We start from the raw sequence: 26155 nt of genomic DNA, 5'->3' as shown, positions 1-26155 counted from the left end.
CCTGCCCTTGCTTGCTGCTCATCTTGCTTCTTGCTGGCGAGAAGACATTCTCCAAATAATTACAATTTTGATTAATTTCTGTTACCAGATTTGAGATCCTGACATGAATTGTAAGAATCTGCAAGCCTGGTAGGTTCCAGAATGTCATTCAGTAGAACTGAATTTCACTGCACACAAGCACAGGTACTAGGTTCTGGAAGAGCCATGCTGGAACCTAGAAACTAGAGTTCTTTGCTGAGGAAAACCTACATTCAAATCCCTATGCCATTACATTTTCTGGATGGTCTAGAGCAAGTCAATACCTCACAGCCTAACTTACTGCACACAGAAATGACTGAGGAAAAATATGAATCTGAGTACACTAGTGGAACCCTGTGATATAAAAGTAGCACCGTTTGTTTTGTCTCTCTTTTGAGTTTTGGGGCTTACATGTTGTTGTTTTCTGATCAGGATTAGTGCAGAACAAGGAATTGTGCAAGATTCCTGCTCTTGCTTGGTTTGTTCTCTTTCCCTCTTTTTACCTTAAAAGTCAATTTTTAGTTCCTTTTTAGATGATGATGTTGATGATGATGACATCTTGTATTGCTGGTTTGCTGTGGGTTTTAAACTTGCTGGGTTGATGGTCTTGTTCCCTGCACTTAGTTAAACTACAGAACTTGCTCTCACAGGAAGCAATGGTGGCTACCATCATCAACTGAGATGGCTTTAGAATAGCATTAGACAAATTTCTGAAGGATAATGCTATCAGTGGCTGCTAGCCATGATGGCTATGGTCTGCCTCTACAGGTGGAGGCCGTAAGCTTCAGAATACCAGTTGTCAGAAACCACAGTGTACTGTTGCACTTAGATCCTGCTTGCAGGTTTCCCACAGGCACCTGTTCGGCCACTGTGAGAACAGGATGCTGGACTAGATGGGCCATGGCCTGATCCAGCAGGCTGTTCATAAATAAGAAATTGCCATGGTATAGGAATAGCAGATTTTTTAAAAATGTAATTTTGAAATAGAACTGTTACATAAACTGCAGGTGGGATGTGCTATCTTAGAAAATGCAAGTGCCCCATCTTTCTTATGTAGAAGATGGTGCTTTCTATGAAACATACATGCATCATTTAAAACCAAAACCCAGACAATGTTTTTCCCCCATCCAGAATGACTGTTTACAGCCATTGCTGCTGGCTGGTGCTGATGGGTGTTGTAGTCCAGAACATCTGGAAGGGATCAGCAACAGCTGGCTTTAGTAATTTACACAGATGTAATCAAAAGTTGTACAATTAACTGGGTAACACCTCTAATAAAAAGGTGGTTGTTTCACATGATTTCAGAATCTTACAATTTTCTCTAAATTAAAAAAAAGTGATAGTAAAAGGATAGTGGCTCATTTTAACTTTTAAAAAATGGAAAGAAATGCCTCTCAGCATCTTCCTTGCCTATTAATGTCACTGCTAATATTTTTATCTGACACATATATGGAAGCAGGCAAAACACTGCCAGTGACACAGAAACTATTTTAAACACTTCCTGGTTGGAATGCTGCTTGGCGGCCACTGAGAAGCATGGAGTATGTATCTGGTAAGAAAAAAGAGAATGACCCCTTGCCTCCAAGCTCAATGCATTAACCAGACTGCAATGCTGGAGCTGGCAGGTTGGCCCACTGCTGCAAGCAACTATCTGTCGCTCTGGAAGCAGTTCCAATCTTGTTCAGTTCATTAAAAAAATATTTCTGTGCTGACAGCATTTTGGGAGAGCTGGAAGCTGCTTGCTAGGGGGGAGTCTGGCTTGCCACGAGAAAGTTGAGAATTTGATTTTAGGGGAAGTCTAGCTTCCAGTGGTCTGGGTTTGACAAAGTATTCTCCTTTCTACTATAAACTGCAGGCAACCACTGGGAGATTTTTGCTGGTGACAACAGCAAGATGCTCTCTGCTTCCCACTGTGAAGTGGGCATTCCCATTTTTTTCTTTTTCATGTGCAGCATATGCTGCCTCTGATGAGAAACAATCTCAATGATCTCCACTGTATTTTCCTAAAATGACTATTTGTAATTCTGCCACCAGCATAATATATATTGGGACACTCACGCAGCTTACATGCCTATTCAAAGCAGCTTCTCAGTTGCAAAGGCCTACCCCTATTTTTTATTTTTCCTTGAATTCTTTCTTCTGCACCTTTTTGTGCTCAAACTAGATGCAGGTAATCAAACACCCTGCTCCAAAGTACTAAAAATTTGGTGCAAATGTCAAGTTTCCAAAATACTTGGTTTCCTGGCAAGAGTGGTGGGAAGAAGGAACAAGGGTTCAGGCAGGGAAGGGCAAGGGAACAAGTTTATGTGTGGACTGTTATGCCACACATTTCTTCTTGGATGAATCACAACTGAGGTTTAAGGAACTTCTGCTTTAAATACGAGGCTCAAATAAGTTTTAACTGGAAGCATTTCCACCTTTTCCCCTTTCCAGACTTCATCATGTTTTGTTTTAAGGAAAGTTATAGCTTGATTTATCAAAGAAGCACAGTTTGCCGTACAGAAAACTCTGTAAACTCCCCCGTTTTTTCACTCGTATATCTATGCCCAATGTAAAAATGTTAACTAAAGCACAAAAGCATTTCTGTCACAACGTTGTGTATTTGGATCTTCAAAAAGTTTGTTGATGTCACCAGTTTATTCAACTATTCTGTCCATATACCATTTATAATGAGCAGGACAATTTTGTGAATAGGAGAATTTTTTTAGTGCTTCATTCAAGAAATTTCCATTCAGATCCTGTCTTTATCTGTGGCCAGTAACAATAATACATTGTGGACTAGCCAGCATAATAATTCGTCAACCTATATTGTGGTTCAGATTTAACCTTAAGAAGTTCTGCTTTGTTATGAGAAGTGCTTTAGATAGATGAGGACGTTTCTACAAGTTCATAATATCAGTGGTGACCTTCTCTTTGACTCTGCTGAAACATCCTTGTGACTCTTAGTTCAGCGCTGCATGTACCGCTGTTTGACAGTCTGATTTGTTTTGTGGTATAGTGACATGATAGGTCCCTTTAGGCTCCTGAGCTGTCCTGCTGTTTTCTGTGAGCACCACAGATGGGTACCAGTTTTGCTGGGCAGGTTTGATTTTTTTTTTGTCTCGGAGACCATATGTTACCTCCCCTGTTACCTTACGCCACCCTGCTCCCTTGGCAACTGCCAGTGGCAGATAGCTGGACACCATCCACAAACTGTTGTTATCATTCTTTTCCAATAACAGGTGTTTCTATTATCTTGCTGCTTATGGGACTGTGGCGACAACTCCCTTGAGCTTCAGCAGGCTTCATGAGCACGTTTATGTCATCGTGGAAGCAAGGTACACTGTTTCTCTTCTATTCACTTTCTGACACAATTGAAAAACCCTTACCTTAAAAGTGTTTCTGTCCTATTATATTTTTCCACGTTGTACGTGAATGAGCCACTGTTCACATGGGTAGGCGATCAGACTGGGTAATGGGGAAGTTGTGAATTTATATTCTGCCAGTCAACTAAAATTTGTATTGCTCAATGAAAGAGATATTTCATATTGACACTCCTGTGTCTCCCAAGAACCAGTGAAATTAATATTATCCTGATGGGCAAACTACTAACTCGGTATGGGGTTTTTTAGCATTTGTGAATTTAGGTAACAAGGTCCATGTTCATTCACACTGAAGTCAAGGGGATTTAAGCAACCTGTACACAAAATTTATTTTTTGTTTTCACCTGCCCCTCCATGACTCAAGGTGGCTTTATGGCACATTCAAATGTACAAAAATAAAAGCAATTTAGCAAAACCAATAAAGAGACATACTGGCAAACATCACTAATTTCAACAACCGCTGCAGATAGGGTGGATATTTTGATCTAGCATGAGAAATGCATGCTACTGTGGAAGTAAAATATTGTGTGTGTGTGTGCGCACACACACACACACACACACACACACACACACACACACACACACACTGATCTCCAGATCAACCTTAATCATCCTACATCTGGTGAATCTCAATATGCAAAAAAAATGCCATTGCATTGTATGATTCTTACGTTTATCATCTAACAATCCAATGCATACAACAGAATATGCCTCACTTATTTTTCTCAGTCTACTTCCTTCTTTCAGACCTATTTGAGGTCTAAGCTAATCTTTTCAAGCCACTTACTCCAAATTAATCTCAACGTCAATGGGACAATGCAGGAATAAGAGAGAGCTATGGCTGAAGTCTGTAAAATATAATCTCTTTGTTTATGAAAACATCTTGTTGAAAGCAATGTATGTCACCCTGTTCCAAAGGGGTATCACACGCATAACCAAAATGGGGACACAACAAAACCAATTAAGAAATACCAGCTTGCACCATTCATCCAGTATTACTGTCACTGGGACAAAGAAGGCACTCGAAGAAAAAAATCATATTAAAATCTGATTCCCATCTGAAGTTTCTAGATGTCACTTCCGGCAGCAACACTGGCACCAAGATGGAAGTGATGGTGGTGGGCAAGAAGGGTACCTTCAAAGAAGTAACTAGTTTAGGTGTTCAAAGCTGTTGCTGCCGGTTTGGCTCAATAACTGTGGTGATGCCTCTGTGGATCCTGCTAATCCCCCAGGACAGCAGTTCTCAAAGGGTGTGGCAGGAGAGAATGCCAGGTGTGGCCGGAAGATTCAAGGACAATCAAAGAAACATTTAAACATTTCAGTGTAGTATAGTATAGTATCAAAATAAGATATATTTTTATTTGCAGAATATATCTTTTCAAAATCAAGCTCTACTGGGAGTTGTTTCTTTCTGTTTTCCAATGTATTTCATATCAATTAAAAATTGAGTGTGGTGTGAGCAAATTTTTATTCTAAAAGTATGGCCCAGAGAAAAGAGTTTGAGAACCAGGCCAACGAGGATCAACATCACGGTTTGGCAGCAGTGATGTAGTTAGCAATTTATCCCTTTAAGTAAAGTTAATGTCACAATCCTGCACTGGCTCTAGGGAAGTCGAAAGAGACGCAGCTGAGGAGATGAGGTAAAGAGTACAAAACAAGCAGGGATAGGAGGATAGGCATCAGTTCTGGGGGTGGGCAGTTGGACTATCTTACTTCATAGAATTGTATAGTTGGGAGGGACCCATCCACCTTGGCACTATGGTAATATCCTCAACCCATCATATCACATGGGATTTTCCCCAGGATTTTTAACCCTCTTTTCTACCTCTGTAAAATTATATTTAAATTCCCAGGTGCATCTGCACAGAGCCACTACTGCCACCACCCTGTCCCCCAATTTCAAGGCACAGAATATTTTAAATATGTTAGCAAGGACTATCTTTCAACACCTGCTGCTAGTTTGTTCTATCAAGGAAAAAGGCACTCCTAGATACAAAATCCCCAATCAGGCCTTTTTAAAAACTAGGATATCTTGGGCAGGCCCCTTCATAAATTAAGGATGAATAACTAATAACCTGTTTAGAAATAACTCTTCTGAAAAAGAAGTGGTTTATTATAGGAGCAGTCAAAATAGGGTAAAAATAGCAAAATGTTGTATTATTTAGGCAGACACCTTACTTCATTTTCCTGATTTGAAAATAGTACTAAGGAGGACTTAAGATTTATATATGGGTTCTAAAAATTATTTGTTAAAAGCTGTTTCAAAAGATGATATCCAACATCAGTCATGCTCACAAGGAGGTGCACTGATTTCAATGAGTTTGCTTGGAGTATGATTAAGGAATGTCACCAGAATCCCCTAGACGTCTTTGAATATAAGGCTTCTCAGCTCTCCAACCTAGCCAAATGTTGACCAACAAATGTAAGAACAGAAGAGTAAGATTCCCAAACACTCCTCTTTTTAAGAACCTATGGCTTTCAGTATTGGACAAGCAATATCCATCCATCCCCTCGCCTTGTCTTCAGAGGAATTTGGCCACTCTCCAGGTGCCCGGCTTGATTCCATGTTGACCCCCCCGTCAATGACTCCCGGCAAGACAAGGCGAGGTCTTTATCGGCCGATCCTTCTTCAAACGTGAAAGAAGAACACAGCCACTCCTCCTCCCTCACTCCCTGCCATCCCCAGGGAGGGGAAAGAGACAGACAGAAATGTATTTACATGCCTTTATTTCTGTCTTTCCTCAGTGCAGAGAAAACATGTCTGTACCCTCTGATACCCAGCTGCAGAGAGAGAATAACTCCACCCATGTACTTCCAGTACAGGGTCATGTGACACTCTGAGCTAACATCCGGTGCTCAGAGCACATAATAGACTGTCCCTTCTTCCCACGGTACAGTCCCCAAACATCAACATCCTGTTTGGCTTTCCAGCCATCTGGAGCACTCAGCAGCATTGCTCCTTTTTCGTAACAACCTCCCCCAAAAGAATCAATGCGTGTTGCGGCAAGCAAAGCGTGATCCAGAGAAGAAAACAAACAGTTGTTATACACATAACACTCCCCTGTTGTTTCAGTTCCACCCTTGGAACTACCCGCCACTGGTTTCCCCAGTGTACCTCTCTGGTTGTCTGGTTTCCAAGGAATGAGTGCATCTGCATTACCTTGGCTAGCAACTTTCTGTTGTGTCTTTGTCTCTGACTTAGACACAGCTCCAACCTGTCCTCGGTTGTTTACAACAGCAACACATGCAACAGCTAAATTAGCATACTCTTCTGAGTACCTTTTGGGTGGTTCACCCTTTGTGACTCTCTCAGACCTACGTATGAGGTGCTGATCCTCTCTGCTCACTGGTTCAGCCTCAGGACTCTTAGGAGAACCAGTTCCAACAGTAAACAGTGGTTCATCCTTCACCTGTGAAGGTCTATCCATTGTGTGAGATTTCCTCTCAATGACTGTGACAACAGAGCTCTCTGAGCTATCACTGTCACTCTCAGTACCACTGTAATCTGTGAAATCATCATCATCATCTGAATCGTCCTCTGTGGGAAATGTGTGTACTATCACTCTCTCCTTTTCAGGAGCACTCTCTAGAAATTTTGTGAGAATCACCTGACCAGATTCAGACAAAATTACTCTGTAGAGACCCTTTTCATATCCCACAAAAATGCCTCTGGCATTCTTTACTCCACCTGGAGCTTCTGTCCTCACATGAGACCCAAAAACCTTGAAATGGGCAACAGAAGGTTTTCTCTGGAACAGTTTCTCAAAAGGAGAACTTCCCAACTCTTTCGAAACCTTTCTCACCCATGCATGACAAAACGACATGAGTGACTCCGCCCAGAACTCATGTGGCAGATGTGAACTAAGCAATTGCGCATTCATCCCCTTTTGCAATTCTTTGTTCACTTTTACACAGACACCCCTGTTCCACGCTTCCGCTGAAACAGCAATCTTGTGTCTGATCCCCTTCTTCTGCAGGAACCTCTGGAAATCCTGTAAAAGAAAAATCTGCTTCTCATCTGTCAAAAGACAATCAATGTTAGCATCATGCATGTCTTTAACCGTGTCACAAAACTCCTGAAACCTTTCTAAGGCTTCCTGTGGTTTCTTTAACACATAAACCCAGACAAAGTTAGAGAAATGATCCACACACACAAGATAAAATCTTGCATTGCCTCTAGATGGTTCTAGAGGACCAATCACATCAGCATACACCCGCTGAAACACTCTGTCGACCCTGGCCACCTTCTTGGCGCTCGTTTTGGTCACACCTGCAAGAGAAATCATGTTAGACTCAGAATTACATTCCATGTAATCACTTTGCTCAAAGTCCAACAAATACAGTCCACCTTTCTGTCTGGCAGAAAGATATAACTCTCCATCTTTGAAGATCTTGCAGCTCTTATCATCATAGGACAGTTTCAGTCCTTTCTTTGCAATCTGCGAAACACTCAGCAGATTGAACTTCAATTCAGGAACCAAGTAAACATTGTGTATTGTCAAGTTCAGACTCTTAAGATACACAGATCCAACCCCAGTCGCCTCCAGCTTCTGACCGTTGGCTTGTTCCACAGCGAAGCTTTGCTTCTTAAACGTCGAAAAGAGTCCTCTGTGCGGGGACATATGAAAATTACATCCAGTGTCAATTACAAACGAGTTCCCAACATCTGGCGTGGTTCCTTTCGCCATCAGGGCCTTTGCAGGTTTCACCGAAGACTTGGTATGACCTTTGCCTGACGCCTCAGGCTTTGCGGAGCGGCCCTTCGCTCCTTTCGGCTGGCGTGGCTTCTTGCAGTTCCGCTGAAGATGCCCAGCCTGTCCGCAGTTGTAGCATCGGACAACGTTCAAAGCTACAGCATCCTCTCCAGTAGCAACATCAGTGGGGGAATTAGAACTCCGTTCTTCCCTCCCCCTGTCCTTCACCTCCAGTGCAGCAAGCCTGTCGTGTTCATTCAAAACAACGGCACACACCCTTTCCGCGGTCAAATCGTTCGCGGGGAGGGAACCCAGCTGACTGGCAACGGTTTTGTAAGTCCGATTTAAGCTGTTAATCATCATGAAGCAAAACACTTCCTCCTGCAGACGGAAATTGCGTTCCACCATCTGTTGGCGCAGATATTTCATTTCCGTCAGGTGCGCTTGAACATCTCCATCAGGCGCAAGCCTCAGATTGGTCAGCTTCTCAAAATACAACAACGCTGAAGAGCCAGCATCTCTCTGGTGTGTTCTACGCAGCGTTTCCCAAATCTCACGCGCATATTCCAAATCCTGAATATGCACAAGTTGATCATCCGAGACACACAGAATTATAGCCGTCCTGGCCTTCACATTCTGTGATTCCCAACCTCTGGTTGGTGCTAGAGGGATGGGGTTCTCAATCACCCCAAAAATCCTCTGATTCTGCAGCAGGGCCTTCATCTTTACAGACCAAGATGAATAATTGTCATTAGTCAGGGGAGGCGGGTAAGGCAAGGCTCCCCCCTTCTTGGGATCCATTTTGAATCCAAGTCTCAGCTCTTCACCCTCGAGCTAGTTAAAATCCAAAAGCTCCTTTTTGAGCTGTTTTTCTGCCTCTCACTCAGGCAGGCAGGCAATCTCCACAGTCTCACAGTCAAAACAACTTTCGCTTTCCCAGCTCTGACTGAGCCAGCCCCAGGTGTCAGTAGTTTTCCACTGCCGACTGTCGTTGCTTAGCAACCTTCCCCGGGACGGGAATCCTTATCTACCACAGGAATTTCTGGTATGTAAGCCTTTCTTTTAGAGCTTGTTTTTCCAAACGCAGCTCTCTCGTGAACCAGAGAATAAATCATTCTGCATTCACACTTTTAGCCCGATATTCAGCATACCTTTTTGGGGCTCTGTTGCTTGGAAAACACCCCCTCTTGGTGCCAGCCGTCTGTTCAGCTTCTGGCTGCAATTGCAGACGTTATCTTCTTTCCTTGGTGCAGAGGATGGCACACGATCCATCAACCTCTCACCTCTCATGCTGATTCCCATGGATCAGATAACCAGCAGCGTCTGCTACCATATGTTGGAATCAAGCCTTGTCTTCAGAGGAATTTGGCCACTCTCCAGGTGCCCGGCTTGATTCCATGTTGACCCCCCCGTCAATGACTCCCGGCAAGACAAGGCGAGGTCTTTATCGGCCGATCCTTCTTCAAACGTGAAAGAAGAACACAGCCACTCCTCCTCCCTCACTCCCTGCCATCCCCAGGGAGGGGAAAGAGACAGACAGAAATGTATTTACATGCCTTTATTTCTGTCTTTCCTCAGTGCAGAGAAAACATGTCTGTACCCTCTGATACCCAGCTGCAGAGAGAGAATAACTCCACCCATGTACTTCCAGTACAGGGTCATGTGACACTCTGAGCTAACATCCGGTGCTCAGAGCACATAATAGACTGTCCCTTCTTCCCACGGTACAGTCCCCAAACATCAACATCCTGTTTGGCTTTCCAGCCATCTGGAGCACTCAGCAGCATTGCTCCTTTTTCGTAACAGGGTTTGTGAAAAGCCAATCAGGGAACTCCACTTTCTTAACAGAGTAATGCTTCAACCTCCAGATTCCTGGGCCAATTTGAGCTAGACAAGGTCGGAATAATGTCATGCACTTAAGCTGTGAAAACTGATTTAACATGTGAAATGGAATTTCAGAAGGGGAGACAGAGAGACAGACAACACACAAACCCTCATTCCAATTCTGATAGACTGGGTTACAGCCTTTGCCAATTCCTAAAATGGAATTTGGGCTATATAAGACAGCAGAGCTATTCCAAATGAATGCAGGGCCACAACAGGCTGCATTTTGTCTGTTTGGTTGGTTTCCTAATGCTTGTCTGGGGATGTCTTGAAAGAAAACTTTCCTGCATTTCTAGCAGTGTTTCATGGACCTCATAACTGTATGCTAAAAACACTGAGAAGATGGGAATGCAATGAAAATGGGCCAGAAGACCTCCATGAACCACAAGTTTGTTTAAGGGTTAATCCTACTGATTCCTTCCATCATGTGGAGATATACTGCTGCTCGTGAAAGCAGGGGACCTTGCTTTTACAAATATGAGGCCCAGAATTTAGAATACGATTCCTAGGCATTTCACCTAGACTAAATTAGAAAAAAGAAACCTAGACCAGTGCAAAACACCAGCTTATAAGTAACAGAAATGGTTATATTCCAGACAGCTCAAAGTACTGAAAGTTTCCAATCCCCTTTTCCTTTCCTGTGTTTATTTTTAGCACACATGGCAGAAGTAAATCAAGAAAAGAGAAATTAAATGCATCCCAATGATAAAGTCAAAAAGGTACAGTTGTGATGGTGGTGCCTGACATCCAGCAGGCTCTCAGTGTAGTGAGAAAAAGTGGTAATAATAGCAGTCTATCTGTGATGTAACTTTGAGAGCAGTCTAGTTTTCCAGTGGTTCTCGGTGTACTGCAATGCAAGTCAAGTGCCTTCTTACCAAATCCCTCTACAATACAGGATTACGGGTATTGAAATCATATTTAGATACTGACCTTCACTAATGCTCAGTGTTGACATTTAAGCAAGCAATAAATGTAGCGCCAATTATTTGGTGTTCTATAAATATGAAATTTAATTAAAGTAAAAATAAAAGTGCAGGGATTTTTTAAATGCTTTGCCCTTTATACCCTGTGTATCAAGTCCCTGGACTAAGGGCTATTTTAATCTACAGGAATGTGCCATAGTCTGCTGACAAAAGCACTACAACTAGCTAATAGCCACTAAGCACTGCAATATGCAATGCAGTTTTCTTTGAAGAAGGAATGGCAGTCATGTCAAAGCCTTTAAGAGACGCCAGGCCTGCTTGAGCCCATGTTTCAGGAACTGAAAATGCATTTCCACCATTCTGTCCTAAAAAAGCCAGCTATGGAAGTGCTGATTCTTCTGTGGCATGTGGCTTACTTCATTCAGTTGTTAGAATCATTTTAATAAAATGTGTGTTAGACTGTAAGAAATGTGAACTTTTTTTTTAGTACAGTAACATGAAAATTAAAAAGACAATCTGACAGGGCAGCAAAAAACCCAAAAAAACTCCACTAAGCAGGTGGAAACGTCACTCAGATACTGTGGACAGACTTTTTGGCACCAGATGGACTGCTGTTGTGTAAATTGCTTAAATTATAAGGAGTAGATTACAATTAAGAAGCAGTTTTCCAAGTAGGTTAAGACACAGAGATATTGGAATAAAGGTGGTGCAGTATGCAGTATGCAGTAACATGCCACATTGTGAAATCCAAAATTTACAATGGGAAAACCCCACATAGTAACAGAGTGCTATGAAAATATTGACAAACTGAAAGTAAAATCTCATAGAACATCTATAAATGTAAGAATATCCTATACACAAAGAAATATGTTTGGTTTAAGGGGAGAGCTGAGGCTCTTACAAATTCACACATGCAACAAAAACAATGTAATTGCAAGTTAAGGCTCCTGTCTTAACTTCCGAGTTATGCAAGCAGCAAAACTATTGGGACAATTTCACATACTCCATTTCCTAAGAACTTGGAAGTACTTTCAAGCAGCATGGAGAGGTAAAGTTTAGCTAAGCGCCTGGATCAGCAAATCCCCCCTCCCCACTTCATGTTTTACAGCACTGGGGAAGCACCAGAGGAGAAAGGGTCATCCTTCTTATTTATCATTCATTATGATTTGTGCTCACGATGGTATCAGGGTGGCCAGACTGCTTTGTTTGCAATACGTACATGTCCCATGGTTTCCTGCTAAGATCCTGTGACCTTTCATAACACAAATGTGGGGGGTGGGGGGTTTGCTATTGATGTTGAATAGTGTGAGAGTGCCTTTCCTGATGGAAAAAATGTAACACAAGAGAAGCATCACAGAACAACTAATAAAGTGAAATGGTGTGCGGATGCTTCATAACGATTCCACTACTGGTGTCGCAGAATACACCTGCAACAAAAGAAAATGGACTTCTTCCTCCCAGTGCTAAAACACACTGATATTTGGAATTGGATGCTCAGTAAGTTGTACATCCAGCCCAAGGTTTTTGCCATAATACAGGGCTGGAGTTAAACTGGGAAGAGGAATGTCTCAGGCAAATTACGACGTCACACCTATTGGCACACATTTCTCCAGTTTTGTCCATTTTATCCCACCAGACTCAAGCAAAGTGGCAACAGTAGGGGAATGGGGCAGCCACTGCATAACACTCTTCGACAACAAACCTTGGCTACAGGTCATGGTTTAGGAGAAGAGAGGTTGAGCACAGCCTCACATTTGGATGACATGCTAAGCTTGGCTTAGCTGCCATGTCAATGCTGAGCTAGAAGGACCTGGGAATAGCAAAGCGGTTGTGATTGCATCCCTGGTTTGGCTTAGCATTATGTGTGAATGATACACCTAATATTCCTTCTTTGCCTTTTCTCTAGGTTTTCTATCCAGGGACAGATGTATTCTAAGGATTTCCTCTGTTCCACTGCAGGTTCCATGGAAAGTGCCTTTTAAAAATATTTACGTGCAAAATAACAGCAGGAGGTCAACTTTACATTGTCGTGGTTTATGCATTCATTTCCTCATAATCCGTTGCACATGCCCTTTATGGCTATCAAAATGGGCACATTCCTCCTCATTTCTCAGGTATTTCATGTACTGCATTACTGCATTGCTAGAGGCAGGGTGAGGATGGTAAGGAGTCAAAACATTTCTCACCAGGCTGTAAAATATTTAGACAAAACATGAATATTTTATGGCCACGAAATCACAAAGTTCTTGTGCAGATTCCTGGAAACATCTGCTTATAGCACTGCACTGAAAAGAACCAAGCAGAATATCAAGGGTTTTTACAACAGGGATAGTTAATTATACTGAATATATTTAGGATATTAATCATGGACTCAGGAAAATGTTAACAGCAACTAAATGTCATCTATACAAGACATTTTGTACTCAGAATCAGATTCCTTAGTACAAAATATAATACTGAATTAGTTATGGAAGGTTCCCTCGGATATAAACTGTGGGTTTTCCTTTCAAAATGCATGCAGTCTGGAAAAGGTGGGATGGTGGTTGCTGGTGTTTATTTTAAAAGGGATTTTATTTATTTATTTATTTATCTATCTATCTTCATAACAAATATGATAGTGTGTTGTGTGTTTTTTGTACATTAGCAAGAAGCAAGAATTTAATGGTCAAAACCATAATCAAAGCAAGGAAATCATCGTGGGAACAACAATGCCACAAATAAATAATATATAAATATACTGCCATAAAGGCATTTTGATTGTATAATTATGAAATCAGTAAAGGACATATAAGGAGAAAATAAAAGGAATAGTCCTAGTATTGGATTAATGTGCATGTAGAATCGGGTTGTTCCACAGGCCTGCCTTAAAATTATTCTCACAAAGTGTGGAGGCATTAAGATGATACTACTACATAGAGTTGGAAAGTAAGTTCATTATTATTCCTAGTATCACAAGCGAGGATTACTAGCTGAGTATTTGATTTTATACAGGAGAGCTGGCGATGGAGGCATGTAATTGTTGCCACTGTCATCACCACCACCAATGGGCAGTTTGTGGGGTTTATTGCTGGTTGCTTTTTGTTTTTCATTCTCTGTGTATTTCTTTTTTACAGGCTGCATTACGTATAATGTAATTATGTTTTAGATAAGCTAGAGGAAAATGGAATAGAAATATAAGTAATACTGAACATTCAATACAAGTGAAACTAAAAGGATTATGGTCTATGCAAGTAAATAGACTGATATGGGACAAATGCTACACAATAAATTTATACATTCCCATAGAAAGTTAAAGCAACTGGGTGAATAGGCAACTAAACCATGCTCACAGTGGACCCATTGAAATCCAAGGATTTAGGTATATGCATTCATCTTAATCTATCTACTCTGAGTATGACTAATGTTGGATATCACCCATTAGTACAGCACCCACAATAGAAAGTTACAAGCTTTCCAAGTAGGCATAAAATATATTCTAGGTGGCATATAAAGACAATAAATTAATATAAATGTAACAGCCAATATCCTAAAAGAACTAGGAACAATAGGAATTGGCTTGTACAATATATTAGATCCATTATCAAATTATATATAAAGTAGAACATGTTTCTTTTCGTGATCAATCTTCTCTGAGAAAGGAAGATTAAATTTTAATCAAAGCTAGAAGGAGAACTAATTTTACATGAGAAAACCTCAATTAAAACTGTCTTCCCTGAAAATAGGTTCCAGTTTACAATGTTTGGTCCAGGTAATGAAGTAAACATCTGGAAACTGAAAGGATATTAAGTAGTCATTGGAAGTATCATTAAAGTACTAAATTAAAGAACAGCGAACTTCTATCACTTGATGTAATGTTAATCAGTTCCCAATATCTTCCTTAACAAATTTTTGCATTCTACTGCCGGAGCACAGAAGGCTGGAAGGGGAAGAAAGAAAGCAAAACTGCCGATGTGCATCATTGGATATCAGCCTAATAAACCCTATAGGCTCAAAACAGAGGAAGTTTCCTTTTCGCTCCTACCCATTCTTATCAATATACAAAGACACTGCAGAATCCTCACAGAATCAAATCAGATAGATAAGATTGTGATCATCGGTTTCCACAGTGATTTGTAAATCTGATTCTAAATACTTGCCTCTCAGAATGCCATTAATGATAATGCATCATACACGGGTGCATGTTTTTTGCCCGTGGAGCTAACAGCTACTGCAAAGGCAGGCAGAATCTAGAATGCTGAAATCAGTTTCCCTGACTCCACCACATACTTCCACAGATAAATAGGCAATTTCAACTGTCCTGGGTTATCATTCCCTCTCTGTTTGATACTAACAAACCACAAAGGACTGTGGAACAAAACAGTATTAAACTAGTACCTGGAACATGTTTCAGGCCTCCCTGAGCTTTTAGTGTCATTCAAGGAACTGTTGCTGGGCAGTAAGTTGAGGTCCACCTTACTAGGAGATGAAGCATAATACAGATTCAGACTATAGCTTGAAGGAAGTGGTACTTCTTAGAGGACTCATACTATCAGGGCACACAAATGTTCCCCAGTAGAATACAGGTTATGTATGGCCTCTAGCTTCATGAGACACCATAAAATGAAATGCTGCAGCTCCACAGAATCCATCTTTGGAAGGAGAGTGTGGCTGCAAAGAAATATTAAGTGGTGTATGACCAAATACAAAGAAAGCATGTTCCCCACAGCCAGGGATGATGGACTGCTTTGGAACTTCCATTTCATGGAGTGGAAAGATTAATGAGAAAGATGTACTTCGTGAGAATTATTCTATTCAGCACTGAGAAAGTGGTCACAATCTTCTGTGCTTGGCACTGGAATCAGGTATATTAGCTTTCTTCCCTCGCCTGCTTTTTTGAAGGTTAGGAACTATAGGCAATGAGAACCTCATGCTCCTTGATCCTCTTGCTGTAGCCACCGTTGCTTATTTTGTGCTGTCTTTCACACTGACAATGTTTTCTGCCTTTGGTTATTTGGGGGTTGTGGTGTCACAGAAGGCTTGCTAGATGAAGGACTTTCTGAGCTCTGTTTTGTGCACTGGTTTTAGACATTTTAGCTCTGCCTTTCACGATTCTCTCCCATCACAGAACTGCAAGGTCAGATCCCCCCCCCCCGCAGCCGCCGCAGCCTGCATGACTGAGGACTAATGTTTAGGCCTCAGGTGGCGTGCCTTGCCAAAGGAGATTGAAGTAGTTCTCATGATAAAGAACCAGCAACCCTGGCTCAAATTAAGTCTTACGCATGCATCAGAGTGTCAAGGGCACATAAACAGATTCATTTATGACCATTATGATTTTCTGCATTTTCTCCATTTACTAGATGTGGGGTTTAATATATTCACACAAACACAGGCAAGAAGGTGGAGAAAAGGGAAAGTGCTGATACTAATATAGGATAAAGGAGGTACATTCTAGGTCAGGCTTCCTCAACCTCGGCACTCCAAATGTTTTTTGTCTACAACTCCCATCATCCCTAGCTAGCAGGATCAGTAGTCAGGGATGATGGGAATTGTAGTCCCAAAACATCTGGAGGGCTGAAGTTGAGGAAGCCTGTTCTAGGTGAACCTGCCTAATTTGTACTTTTCAAAATAATATGAGAACTGAAGCCTAGCCTTCCACACTTCTCCAAGTTTTGAAATGAATTTCTCTAGTCAAGCAAGGTGAACAAATACTACTGGAGAGTAGTATTCATAAAATGTGCAGATTATTAAAAATCACAAACAAACTTGTTTTAGGCTAAATTGCATTGCAAAATTGTTTATATTAGGAGAAATATGCATTGAAATGCTGATGGATTTTCATGATGACTTTTAAAAAAAAAATCACAAATTAATGCAGAAGTATGGAGAACTAAACTTAAGATTGGAAAAATGAGAATGTGAGAAACTGAAACAGACAGTTTTGCCCATCCTACTTTCTTTTTGTACTTCTATTTTTCTTACAGAAATAGGCACTGTGTTTTGGGGGGTGAAATCCAGATATGGTTAAGAGATAGGGAGGCTTTATCGCCTCTTCTGTTGCAGTCCCTGAATGGACCTCCAACACCCACAGTTTTCATGGGGCAAAAATGACTTGCATTCACTTCACTAAGTTTCCTCCCCATGCAAAGTGCAGGGGCAGGGTCTCCAATTGGGAATCAGGACTGCAGTGGAGGCAAAGCGCTCAAGCCTCCATATTTCCCACCCCAGGATTCCAGCTTAGGGGTGGTGTGGGGGACTCTGCTGGCTATTTCTACATTCATTCAAGGAAAAATTATCATTGTCATGTGTAGTTTGGGCCCTAAGGACCACTTCTTAACTGAAGCTGCTTCCTATCTTTGGTAAATCTCAACACATGGAACTGGTTACTGGTTAGTAGAATTGTCCCATGCACTGTGATCTTCTATGCAGGAGACTGGTAATGTGCGACACAGTCCCTTTGGGCTTCATCATCAGACTCCAAGCATACATTTCTCTTTACCAGAGCTGCTAACATTTAAGCCCAAGTGAAACTCCTGTCAAAAATGAAAAGAATGACATCAGTGGAAAACAAACTGAAAAGCAAACAGCAAAAAACCAACATGATACCTCTTTCAGTTCCCAGTGTGTACTCTGGTGTTTGCTTTGGATAACAGGGCACTGGAGAGTACTCCACTTGGAATCTTGAGTTGGAAAGTGTTTTGATTGTTCCCGGTTGGTGCTCAAAGAGGCATCGGCAGTATCCTCCACTTCATCTGTTTGGCTCTCTTCTCCCTCGGAAACACAACAACCACCTTCTTTCAGCTGAAACCCTCGGATCAACAGTTGACAGGCCTCTAAGTCAACTTCCCACACTCTTTCAAGAAGCTGGCTCCCACAGCTGAAATAAAAGCCAGAAAGAAAATAAGAACTTTGTTCGGAGACAAGAGTTCATCTCTTATGTAATGCTTTGGGAATTTCTTGTTTTGTTTTATATTTTTACCAAGATAAAATAAAATAATAGTTCTCAAAAACCAGTTTGGCAAATTTCTTTTCCCCCCCTTCAAAATAGTAACTGATAGATGTCAAGGGGGACCCTGCAATAGGATGATGTTCTCTGGTGCTTGTTAGGTTGTGGAGGTTCTGACTTGTCCTCCAGAATCTATAGCTGTCTTGAGAATTCTGTGTCTCATTCATTCACAGTAGCCAACCAAGCTGCACAGTAGTCTAAAATGGCCCAATTCAATTTCTTCCTGCCCACTCAATGGAGGTGGTCCAGTGATACACTGAAGCAGGGGCTTTCACTTCAGTCTTGGGGTATGTATGCAAAGCATGGGCCAGTCCCTGCTTGTATAGAGCTCTATGTGCACTCTGGAGTCCCTCTGTGCACACTGTATCTGCAGGATTAGGCAGTTTTGTGCACAGTTGCGTCTGTTAAAGTACCATAGATTTCTGGCTCCATGGAGTCATTGGACAGCAGACTCAGGAATTAGGGAAGCTTAGAAGTACATGAGATTGCAGCCCAAACTTGCTATTTATAGCATAATTTAATTTCCTCACATTGAACCTGTGATGAACACAAAGTGCTTTAAAACCAAGGAACACAATTATATGTTTCAATCCAACACTTTGTTTAAGCTTTATTTTCTTTTGGGATATGCTGATTATATGGCTTAGTAATTCTCAATTCTTTAGTACAATTCTTTTTCTGATATGAAGCAGATATAAATAAACATATGTCCCCAAGAAGAATTCAGATGATACTATTTTGGATTTGCCTGTGTTGAGTAACTATGGTGTAGAAAAAGAACCACTGCATTGCTACTGTGAGTCTGTAAGGCCCTTCATTTAAAGTTGGTAGGCAGCTTGAGATCTCCAAATCGCTGACTTAATCCCAGTGGGATCACAGAAATGAGGACATTATTGAGCAGAGTCCCTTATTAGTTGTCTATATTGTAGCTGATCAATACTTAAATATTTAACTCTGACCCCTTTCTGAAATCCTGGAAGGCTACAGCCAGTCAGCAAAAATAACACTGAGCTAGATAGACCCATGGTCTGATTCAATTCAAGGAAGCTTTTTAGGCTTCTGTGTGAAGGTTTTTGTATAAACTTCCCTTGTAAAATGGCGCATAGTTGCTTAGTTATTTTGACTGATCGGCTAATAACTAAAAGGGGATTCAACTTTTCGAATAGTGAAATGTTATTTGCATCAAACTTTGCTCACTATTATTTGACACGCTGATCCCACTGGTTGATGAAAGTTAATTCACAAGAGCAGGTGTGTGAGAGGTGCATACATGCGGCAAATAGGGATGCAAGGTATGCACAGAAAATCCTGTTTTTATGCATGATGTTGGTGCTGTCTAATCTATTGTACAGGTTTCTTCCATTGTATGATTTACTTTTAGCAAAATTATTCCCAGAGCATCTATTTGTCCTGCAATATTCCTTATAGTTTAAATATTTCAAATTTAAAAAATTGAAGTTATATTAAAATGAAAAGCAGTGCATCAAAACACATTTTATTGTGCTTCATAATTGGCTTTGATGATTAAATCTAAATTATACAGCATGCATTCGTCTTAAAAATGGTTTACTTGTCAGAACTTTTAATTGGATTCTTTTATCATCTTGTAAAAAGCTTTGTGATATAAATGTATATGTATATGTGGTATGAAAGTATACAGCAGTGGGGGGAAACAGATTAACCCAGCATATTCTTTAGTATAATGAGATTAATTTTGGATGTCAAAAAACCCTGCACAATACTATTGTTATAGATGTATTTCATAACGGCTGTACAATTAAATATTGATTTTTGAAGGTATGCCTCAGCATTTCTGGGACAAATTAGTTGATAAAATTGTATGTAACTGGTAAACAAAATGTAACTCTTGCTGTGTGTTACTAGTTTTATGGTTACTATAATCTGCTTTAGTCTGTGGGTCAGTAAAGGCCAGAGATTACACTAAAAGTGTAATAACTGGAACTTAAAGTAAGTTCAACATTTAACTCCTACTTTCTTTGAGAATTTAACACTAGCATGCTCATGTTACAGTAGCCATCTTCTGACACTTAGAAATTTTTCAAAGAGGAAATTTTATGGACCTTGCTTTTACATAATCTAACTTTTTAAAAATTTAGCTTTCATTTCTCTACTGCATAATTGATTTCCATGTTGCCTATCCCAAATGTCTACAGTCATTAATATCATACAAGTAGATAAGTATCCAGCCCTATGCATGCTTACGCTTTTTTCTATCATAGAAGTCAATTGGCTGTGAGTCCTGGAAGAGCTGCTCCCAGCATTGCTGGACTATTCCACCTTGCCTGGGAGAGCAGGGCCTTGACCGACTCCAGCTACAGACTCTTGGGTTGGAGTATTGTTTGGGGTACTGTTGGGGGGGTTGGGGGCTGTTATTTTATATCATTGTTTTTAGATCTTATGATTTGTGTGAAAATCGTTCAGTTATGGTTGTGTACTTTTTGATGTGATTTATTTATTATTTTTGACTACTTTTGTTATATTAATAATAATCTTTATTGCGGTCCAACAACCCATAACATGGATTCAGAATTAAATACAGATTCATACAGACAACCTCCCAGGGAAGGAAGACCGAAGCGTTATTTGTTTAGTCATGGGTATGTTAATCTTTGATTCGTATGACTACTGAAAGAAACTTTGCCACGGCCAATGTGATATCATTGGACTTGTCATCCAGAAGATATTTGATATAGTAGGCTTCAGACTGACCCGGCCAATTTGCCAATACAGTGGTACCTCGGGTTAAGTACTTAATTCGTTCCAGAGGTCTGTACTTAACCTGAAACTGTTCTTAACCTGAAGCACCACTTTAGCTAATGGGGCCTCCTGCTGCTGCCACACCGCCGGAGCACGATTTCTGTTCTCATCCTGAAGCAAACTTCTTAACCCGAGGTATTATTTCTGGGCTAGCAGAGTCTGTAACCTGAAGCGTATGTAACCCGAGGTACCACTGTAGTGGTTTAATCAATAGTTCCCTAGCTTGATCATAAGATATGCAGGTGTCTGAAACTCGAACCCAGAGTGAATTCCTACTGCTAATGGGCCACAGATAACATGAGATTGAGATCGGAGATCACTATGTGATATGTCCCAGAGCCTTTGCCTCAGAGATTCAAGGGTGGTATCACAGCCCAGATGGTAAATATAAAGTAAATATTTGCATGTTCTAAATTGCCTTGAGTATGGTTTTAATTATGGAAAGGCTACATACAAATTAAATGATGATGATGGTGGTGGTGATGAAGCAATAGGAAGTGAGAAATTAAATGGGCTACAATCAGAAACACTCTTGAGAAGGAACACACACACACACAAACACACACACACACACACACACACACACACACACACACACTACCCAAGGACAGATTTAGGGCTGTGCAAGTGGTGCCCACACTGAGTCAACTCCATTGAAATTAACAAGTATTGCTTCTGCAGAATAACACACTTTAGAACCAATTCACAAGCAGACATTCTCAAATGTACACATCATTTCTTCTTCTTCTAGAACAAGAAGGAAAGCTTTTGTGCCAAGGAGTGCTTGGCTGATGCATCAGAACAGTTGTTTCATTCAGTCATCATATTGCAGTCCCTTTCTGTGCCTCCATGGCTTATGTGGAGGTTCTCCACTCACTCCATATACACTTCAGTGGAGGGAACAACAAAAGGAAGCTTGACCAGAGCTGCCATTTCCATTAAAGTGAATGGAACCACTAGTGGAGAAACACTTTGCGCAGATGGGGGCAACACACTTAGGATCAGTATGAGCCATTTCAACATGTCAACAAAATCTGTTGCTCTCACATGCATGTAAGTAGCAGAATCCGCACACGGATTCAACAAAGCTATTTGAAAACAATGCTTTATTGTAAAAGAAACTGTTTACGTATATTGCTTTGAAAATGTATATTGGTTGTCTGACCATGCCTTCTTCCTTTACTAAATCTTACATATCAACAATTAGTATCTTCAGTTTCACAGCCTAGAATAAACAATTACATCTGCACCCACAGAATACAATGCCTAATTGCTGAAAGTTACACTGAACTCTAAAAATAGCATGACAAAATTATTCCTTTCTCTTTCCCTAAAAGAAGGGGGACACACACCCTGACATCAATATCTTGCTTGAGGGCAGAGCAAACTCCTTGTATTTTATGTGAGAGTACAAATTATGTAACCACTCTTTATACTCTGTAAGGCCGTTTGAGAAAATATAGGGGAAAGAACAATTTTTCTATTGCTGAAAACCAATAATGGATGTTTGATTATGGTTATTAAAAACAACATACCACATAATACTAGGCAATAACAGTCATAAAAAAGCATTTGAGCAAGAGTCAGGGATGGGAATTAGGTTGGGGTTTTATGTATTCTTTTCATCTGCCAGACATTCATTTCATCTAGGACAAAACTTTAATCATGGCCTGTCATTTTCCTATCAATGTTCAATGTCACTGTGTTATAGTTAAATTATCTCCATGGGAAACACAAAATGACAGACTGCTGTAGCTGATTGTTTTTCCTTTGATTTCTTTCTAAGGTGATGAAGATAAGCTTGCAGAGCTGACTTGTCAAAGGAAAGAAATTAACTAATTGACAAGGAAAGCAGCAAGGAGCCTTGTAAGAGCTTACTTTCTAATTGGTTTATTTTAAACACTGTATCTTTTTAAAGGGATATTATCTGGTGTATAATATACAGAATTTGTTGCACAGAGAGCTATTCTAATGCTCCCATATCTAGTAAAAGAAGTACAAGTAAGACCTGCAACAAAATGTTGCAGAATGGAATGTTCCTGTCCAGAGTTCTGGCCACCCAGTGCATCATGCCCTTTTCCAGGATATTCCATGCAACTCTCCCACCCCATTTTCTGCTCCCTCACAGATAGTTACTGTTCTGTGGCTGCTAAGCATTGCTGTGCTTCTGAAACTTTGGAACTCTCTCAAATCTGCTGATTTCTCCCTCTTGCATGTGGACCGTACAGTTTTGGCTACATAAGAATAGTCACTGTGAGAAAGAGTTTTCCATTAGCATAAAGCACGGTGAGATGATCTCTAGCCTGTGGGCCTAACTAGGCAGGGCGTGGGTCCCAATTTAGCTCTTGGGACTGTTTCCCCCCACACCACACCCATGTGCCTCACACCTGACATCAGGACACAGTCACAAAGACACTGATGGGAGCTTAAAGTGAGCTCCCAGTTGTTCTTTGGATCACTGATGGCACCAATCAGCTGAAAGTGAACCACACTAGGATCAGCTGCACTGGGGAGTTCCCCGTTGGTGTGCCTTCTAAGAGGCTTTCTGCATTCACCAATTAGCTGACTGAAGATTACAGTAAGTCCCTTTGAAGTCCCTTTGCAGGTGTAGTTTGCATTCAAACCATACCTGCAAGTGGAGATTTTTTGTTTCCAGAAAACTTGCTGATTTGCAAAGGAAAAATGTAGGCATGGTTTGAATCCAAAGTACATCTTCAAAGGGACTTGGTGTAACCACCAATCAACAGTTAGAGCAAACCCCTCTGAAGCTATTGCCTGATATAATAATGTCAGGGAGCCCTGCCCACCTCTCTAAATTGACACATGAAGAGTGACACATGCAAAATAATTTTGCAACAGGGTTGTAAGAGATGGGATTTTTTGTAACATAAGGTTAGCACGAGATTATTTTCACAGCTTTGCTTTGCTATACAGTCATACCTTGGCTCTCAAAGGTAGTCCATTCCGGAAGTCTATTCAACTTCCAAAAATGTTCGAAAACCAAAGCGTGGCTTCCAATTGGCTGCAGGAGCTTCCTGCGCTCAAGCGGAAGCTGCGTTTGACATTCGGCTTCCAAAGAATGTTCGAAAACCGGAACACTTACTTCTGGGTTTTGGGAGCCAAAGCATATGAGTACCAAGGCATTCTAGAAGCAAGGCACGACTGTAGTTCCTCTGACAAGCTCAAAAAGTTCAAGTATGTAAAAGGCGAAAGATTTATACGATCTGAAGAGAAACCAGAGTATGTTGGTCAGAAGTTAAGAAAGATTTAGAAGTATGGTCAAATTTGAGACTTTCCTTGTTAGGCCGAATCGCTGTTATTAAGATGAATGTCTTGCCGAGAATGTTGTTTTTGTTTCAAACATTGCAGATTTTGGATAAAATGGATTGTTTCAAGAGGTGGCAAAAAGATATATCTAGAGTTGTCTGGCAGGGCAAAAAGCCCAGAATAAAATTTAAGATACTAACTGATGCAAAAGAAAGAGGGGGGTTTGCCCTGCCGGACTTAAAGTTGTATTATGAATCAGCGGCTTTCTGCTGGCTGAAAAGTTGGCTGCTTCTTGAAAACACAGACATTTTGGATTTGGAAGGGTTCAATAACAGATTTGGCTGGCATGCATATATATGGTATGACAAGGTTAAAATTCATCAAGGCTTCAAAAACCATATTGTTAGGAAAGCATTATATAATGTTTGGATTCGGTACAAAGATTTGTTGGAAAACAAAACCCCCAGGTGGTTGTCACCAATGGAAGCTAAGGAAGTGAAAAAACTTAATATGGAACCCAAATGGCCAAAATATTGGGAAATTATAGAACATGAGGAGGGAAAAGTGAAATTGCAGAGCTATGAGAAATTGAAGTCAAAAGTAAGAGACTGGCTTCATTACTATCAGATAAATGAAGTTTTTAAATTGGACAGGAAAATTGGCTTCCAGGTGGAGAGGTCGAAATTAGAAACAGAGCTTTTGGAACCCAGTACTAAGAATTTGTCAAGAATGTATAACTTGCTGTTGAAATGGAATACACAGGATGAGACGGTTAAATCAGCTATGATTAAATGGGCACAAGACATTGGACATGATATTATGTTTGCTGACTGGGAACAGTTATGGATAAAGTTCACGGCATGTAATGCCTTAAGAGAGAACATTATGAAAATGATATATAGGTGGTACATGACCCCAGTCAAGCTGGCAAAAATTTACCATACGCCCAATAACAAATGTTGGAAATGTAAGGAAACTGGAGGTACCTTTTACCACCTTTGGTGTACGTGCCCTAGGATTAAGGTCTTCTGGGAAATGATTTATAATGAAATGAAAAAGGTGCTTAAATGCACTTTCGTGAAGAAACCAGAAGCTTTCCTCCTGGGCATGGTAGGTCAATTGGTGTCAAGGAAAGATAGGACGTTTTTTATGTATGCTACAACAGCAGCAAGAGTACTTTTAGCAAAGTATTGGAAGACACAAGAACTACCCACACTGGAAGAATGGCAGACCAAGGTGATCGACTACATGGGACTGGCGGAGATGACTGGCAGAATCCGTGACCAAGGGAAAGAGACGGTGGAAGAAGATTGGAAGAAATTTAAAGTTTATCTTAAGAATTGTTGTAAAATTAATGAATGTTAAAATGTCTTGGGTAATGCAAAATAGAATTGCAGTAACAAACAATTGGATATGAGAAAAAAGATTTAAAGAAAGTGCTATAAGAAATTGAAATTAGGGGTTGCTGGAATGATTTAAAACAGGGATGCAGAAAGGGGAGGTATGGGGAAGTCGCTGAAAGAAGGTTTTAGGAAAGAAAGGTCAAGAAATTATACGTGTTTATATGTTTGTTTGTTTATGTATTGTGTTGTATTGTTTTTTAATATGTGTTGAAAAACCAATAAAAAATTTATAAAAAAAAAAAAAAGTTCAAGTATGTATCATTTAATTCCTGGGATGAAGGTGTGCAGAATACCATCAATGCATAGTGTTGCAGTGTGCTGTGTTGATGCGCCCTGGCTTTTCATACTCTGCAAAGCCCAGCTACGCCTGGAGTCCAGAAGCTATCTGCCCAGCAGCCATATTATTTGGTAAAGTTAATGCAGTGATAGCTGAAACAGTTCCAACAGCCCTTAGCTTGGAACCAAGCCCGGGCACCCTACAATTCCTTGACTGGATGCAGCTGGATACAGTTGGCCCTTCAACTTTGTGCAAATTATCCTTCAGCATTTTGCAGCAGCAGCATGCCTCACTCATGCATCCTGTGTATTGCTGGATACTGCTGCATTCCCTAAAAATGTGCCCTTTCACCCAGAACCATGTGTTACGAATTTGGTATATCTCATGCAAGAAGGGGAAATGTCAGGTGCCACTCTGCAGCACTTTGAATCTTCGCAATGACATAAGGGAGAAAAAACATACAGTGGTACCTCGGTTTACGAACTTAATCTGTTCTGGAAGTCCGTTCTTAAACCGAAACCGTTCTTAAACCGAGGCACGCTTTCCCTAATGAGGCCTCCCATCACC

The 26155-nt window shown here is 40.7% G+C and overlaps 1 protein-coding gene and 1 long non-coding RNA gene across 2 annotated transcripts in view; both read right to left on the bottom strand.

The window, feature by feature from the left end:
- DISC1 (DISC1 scaffold protein) overlaps positions 1–26155 on the bottom strand; it is a 170526-nt gene that overhangs the window by 20310 nt on the left and 124061 nt on the right. The window contains 1 exon segment of the mRNA XM_083606010.1: positions 17464–17734. Within this exon segment, the coding sequence (XP_083462136.1) occupies positions 17464–17734 (271 nt within the window).
- On the bottom strand, positions 17896–23840 carry LOC310759208. The gene is made up of 2 exons (XR_014546269.1): positions 20824–23840; positions 17896–20752 (listed from the first exon to the last, which is right to left on the bottom strand). It is a non-coding gene; the product is annotated as an uncharacterized lncRNA (long non-coding RNA).

This window comes from Podarcis filfolensis, assembly GCF_964270895.1.
Source record: "Podarcis filfolensis genome assembly, chromosome: 3".
NCBI classification, from domain to species: Eukaryota; Metazoa; Chordata; class Lepidosauria; order Squamata; family Lacertidae; genus Podarcis; species Podarcis filfolensis.
The sequence above is the reverse complement of the archived record's forward strand: the minus strand, read 5'-3'. Positions and strand labels throughout refer to the sequence as shown.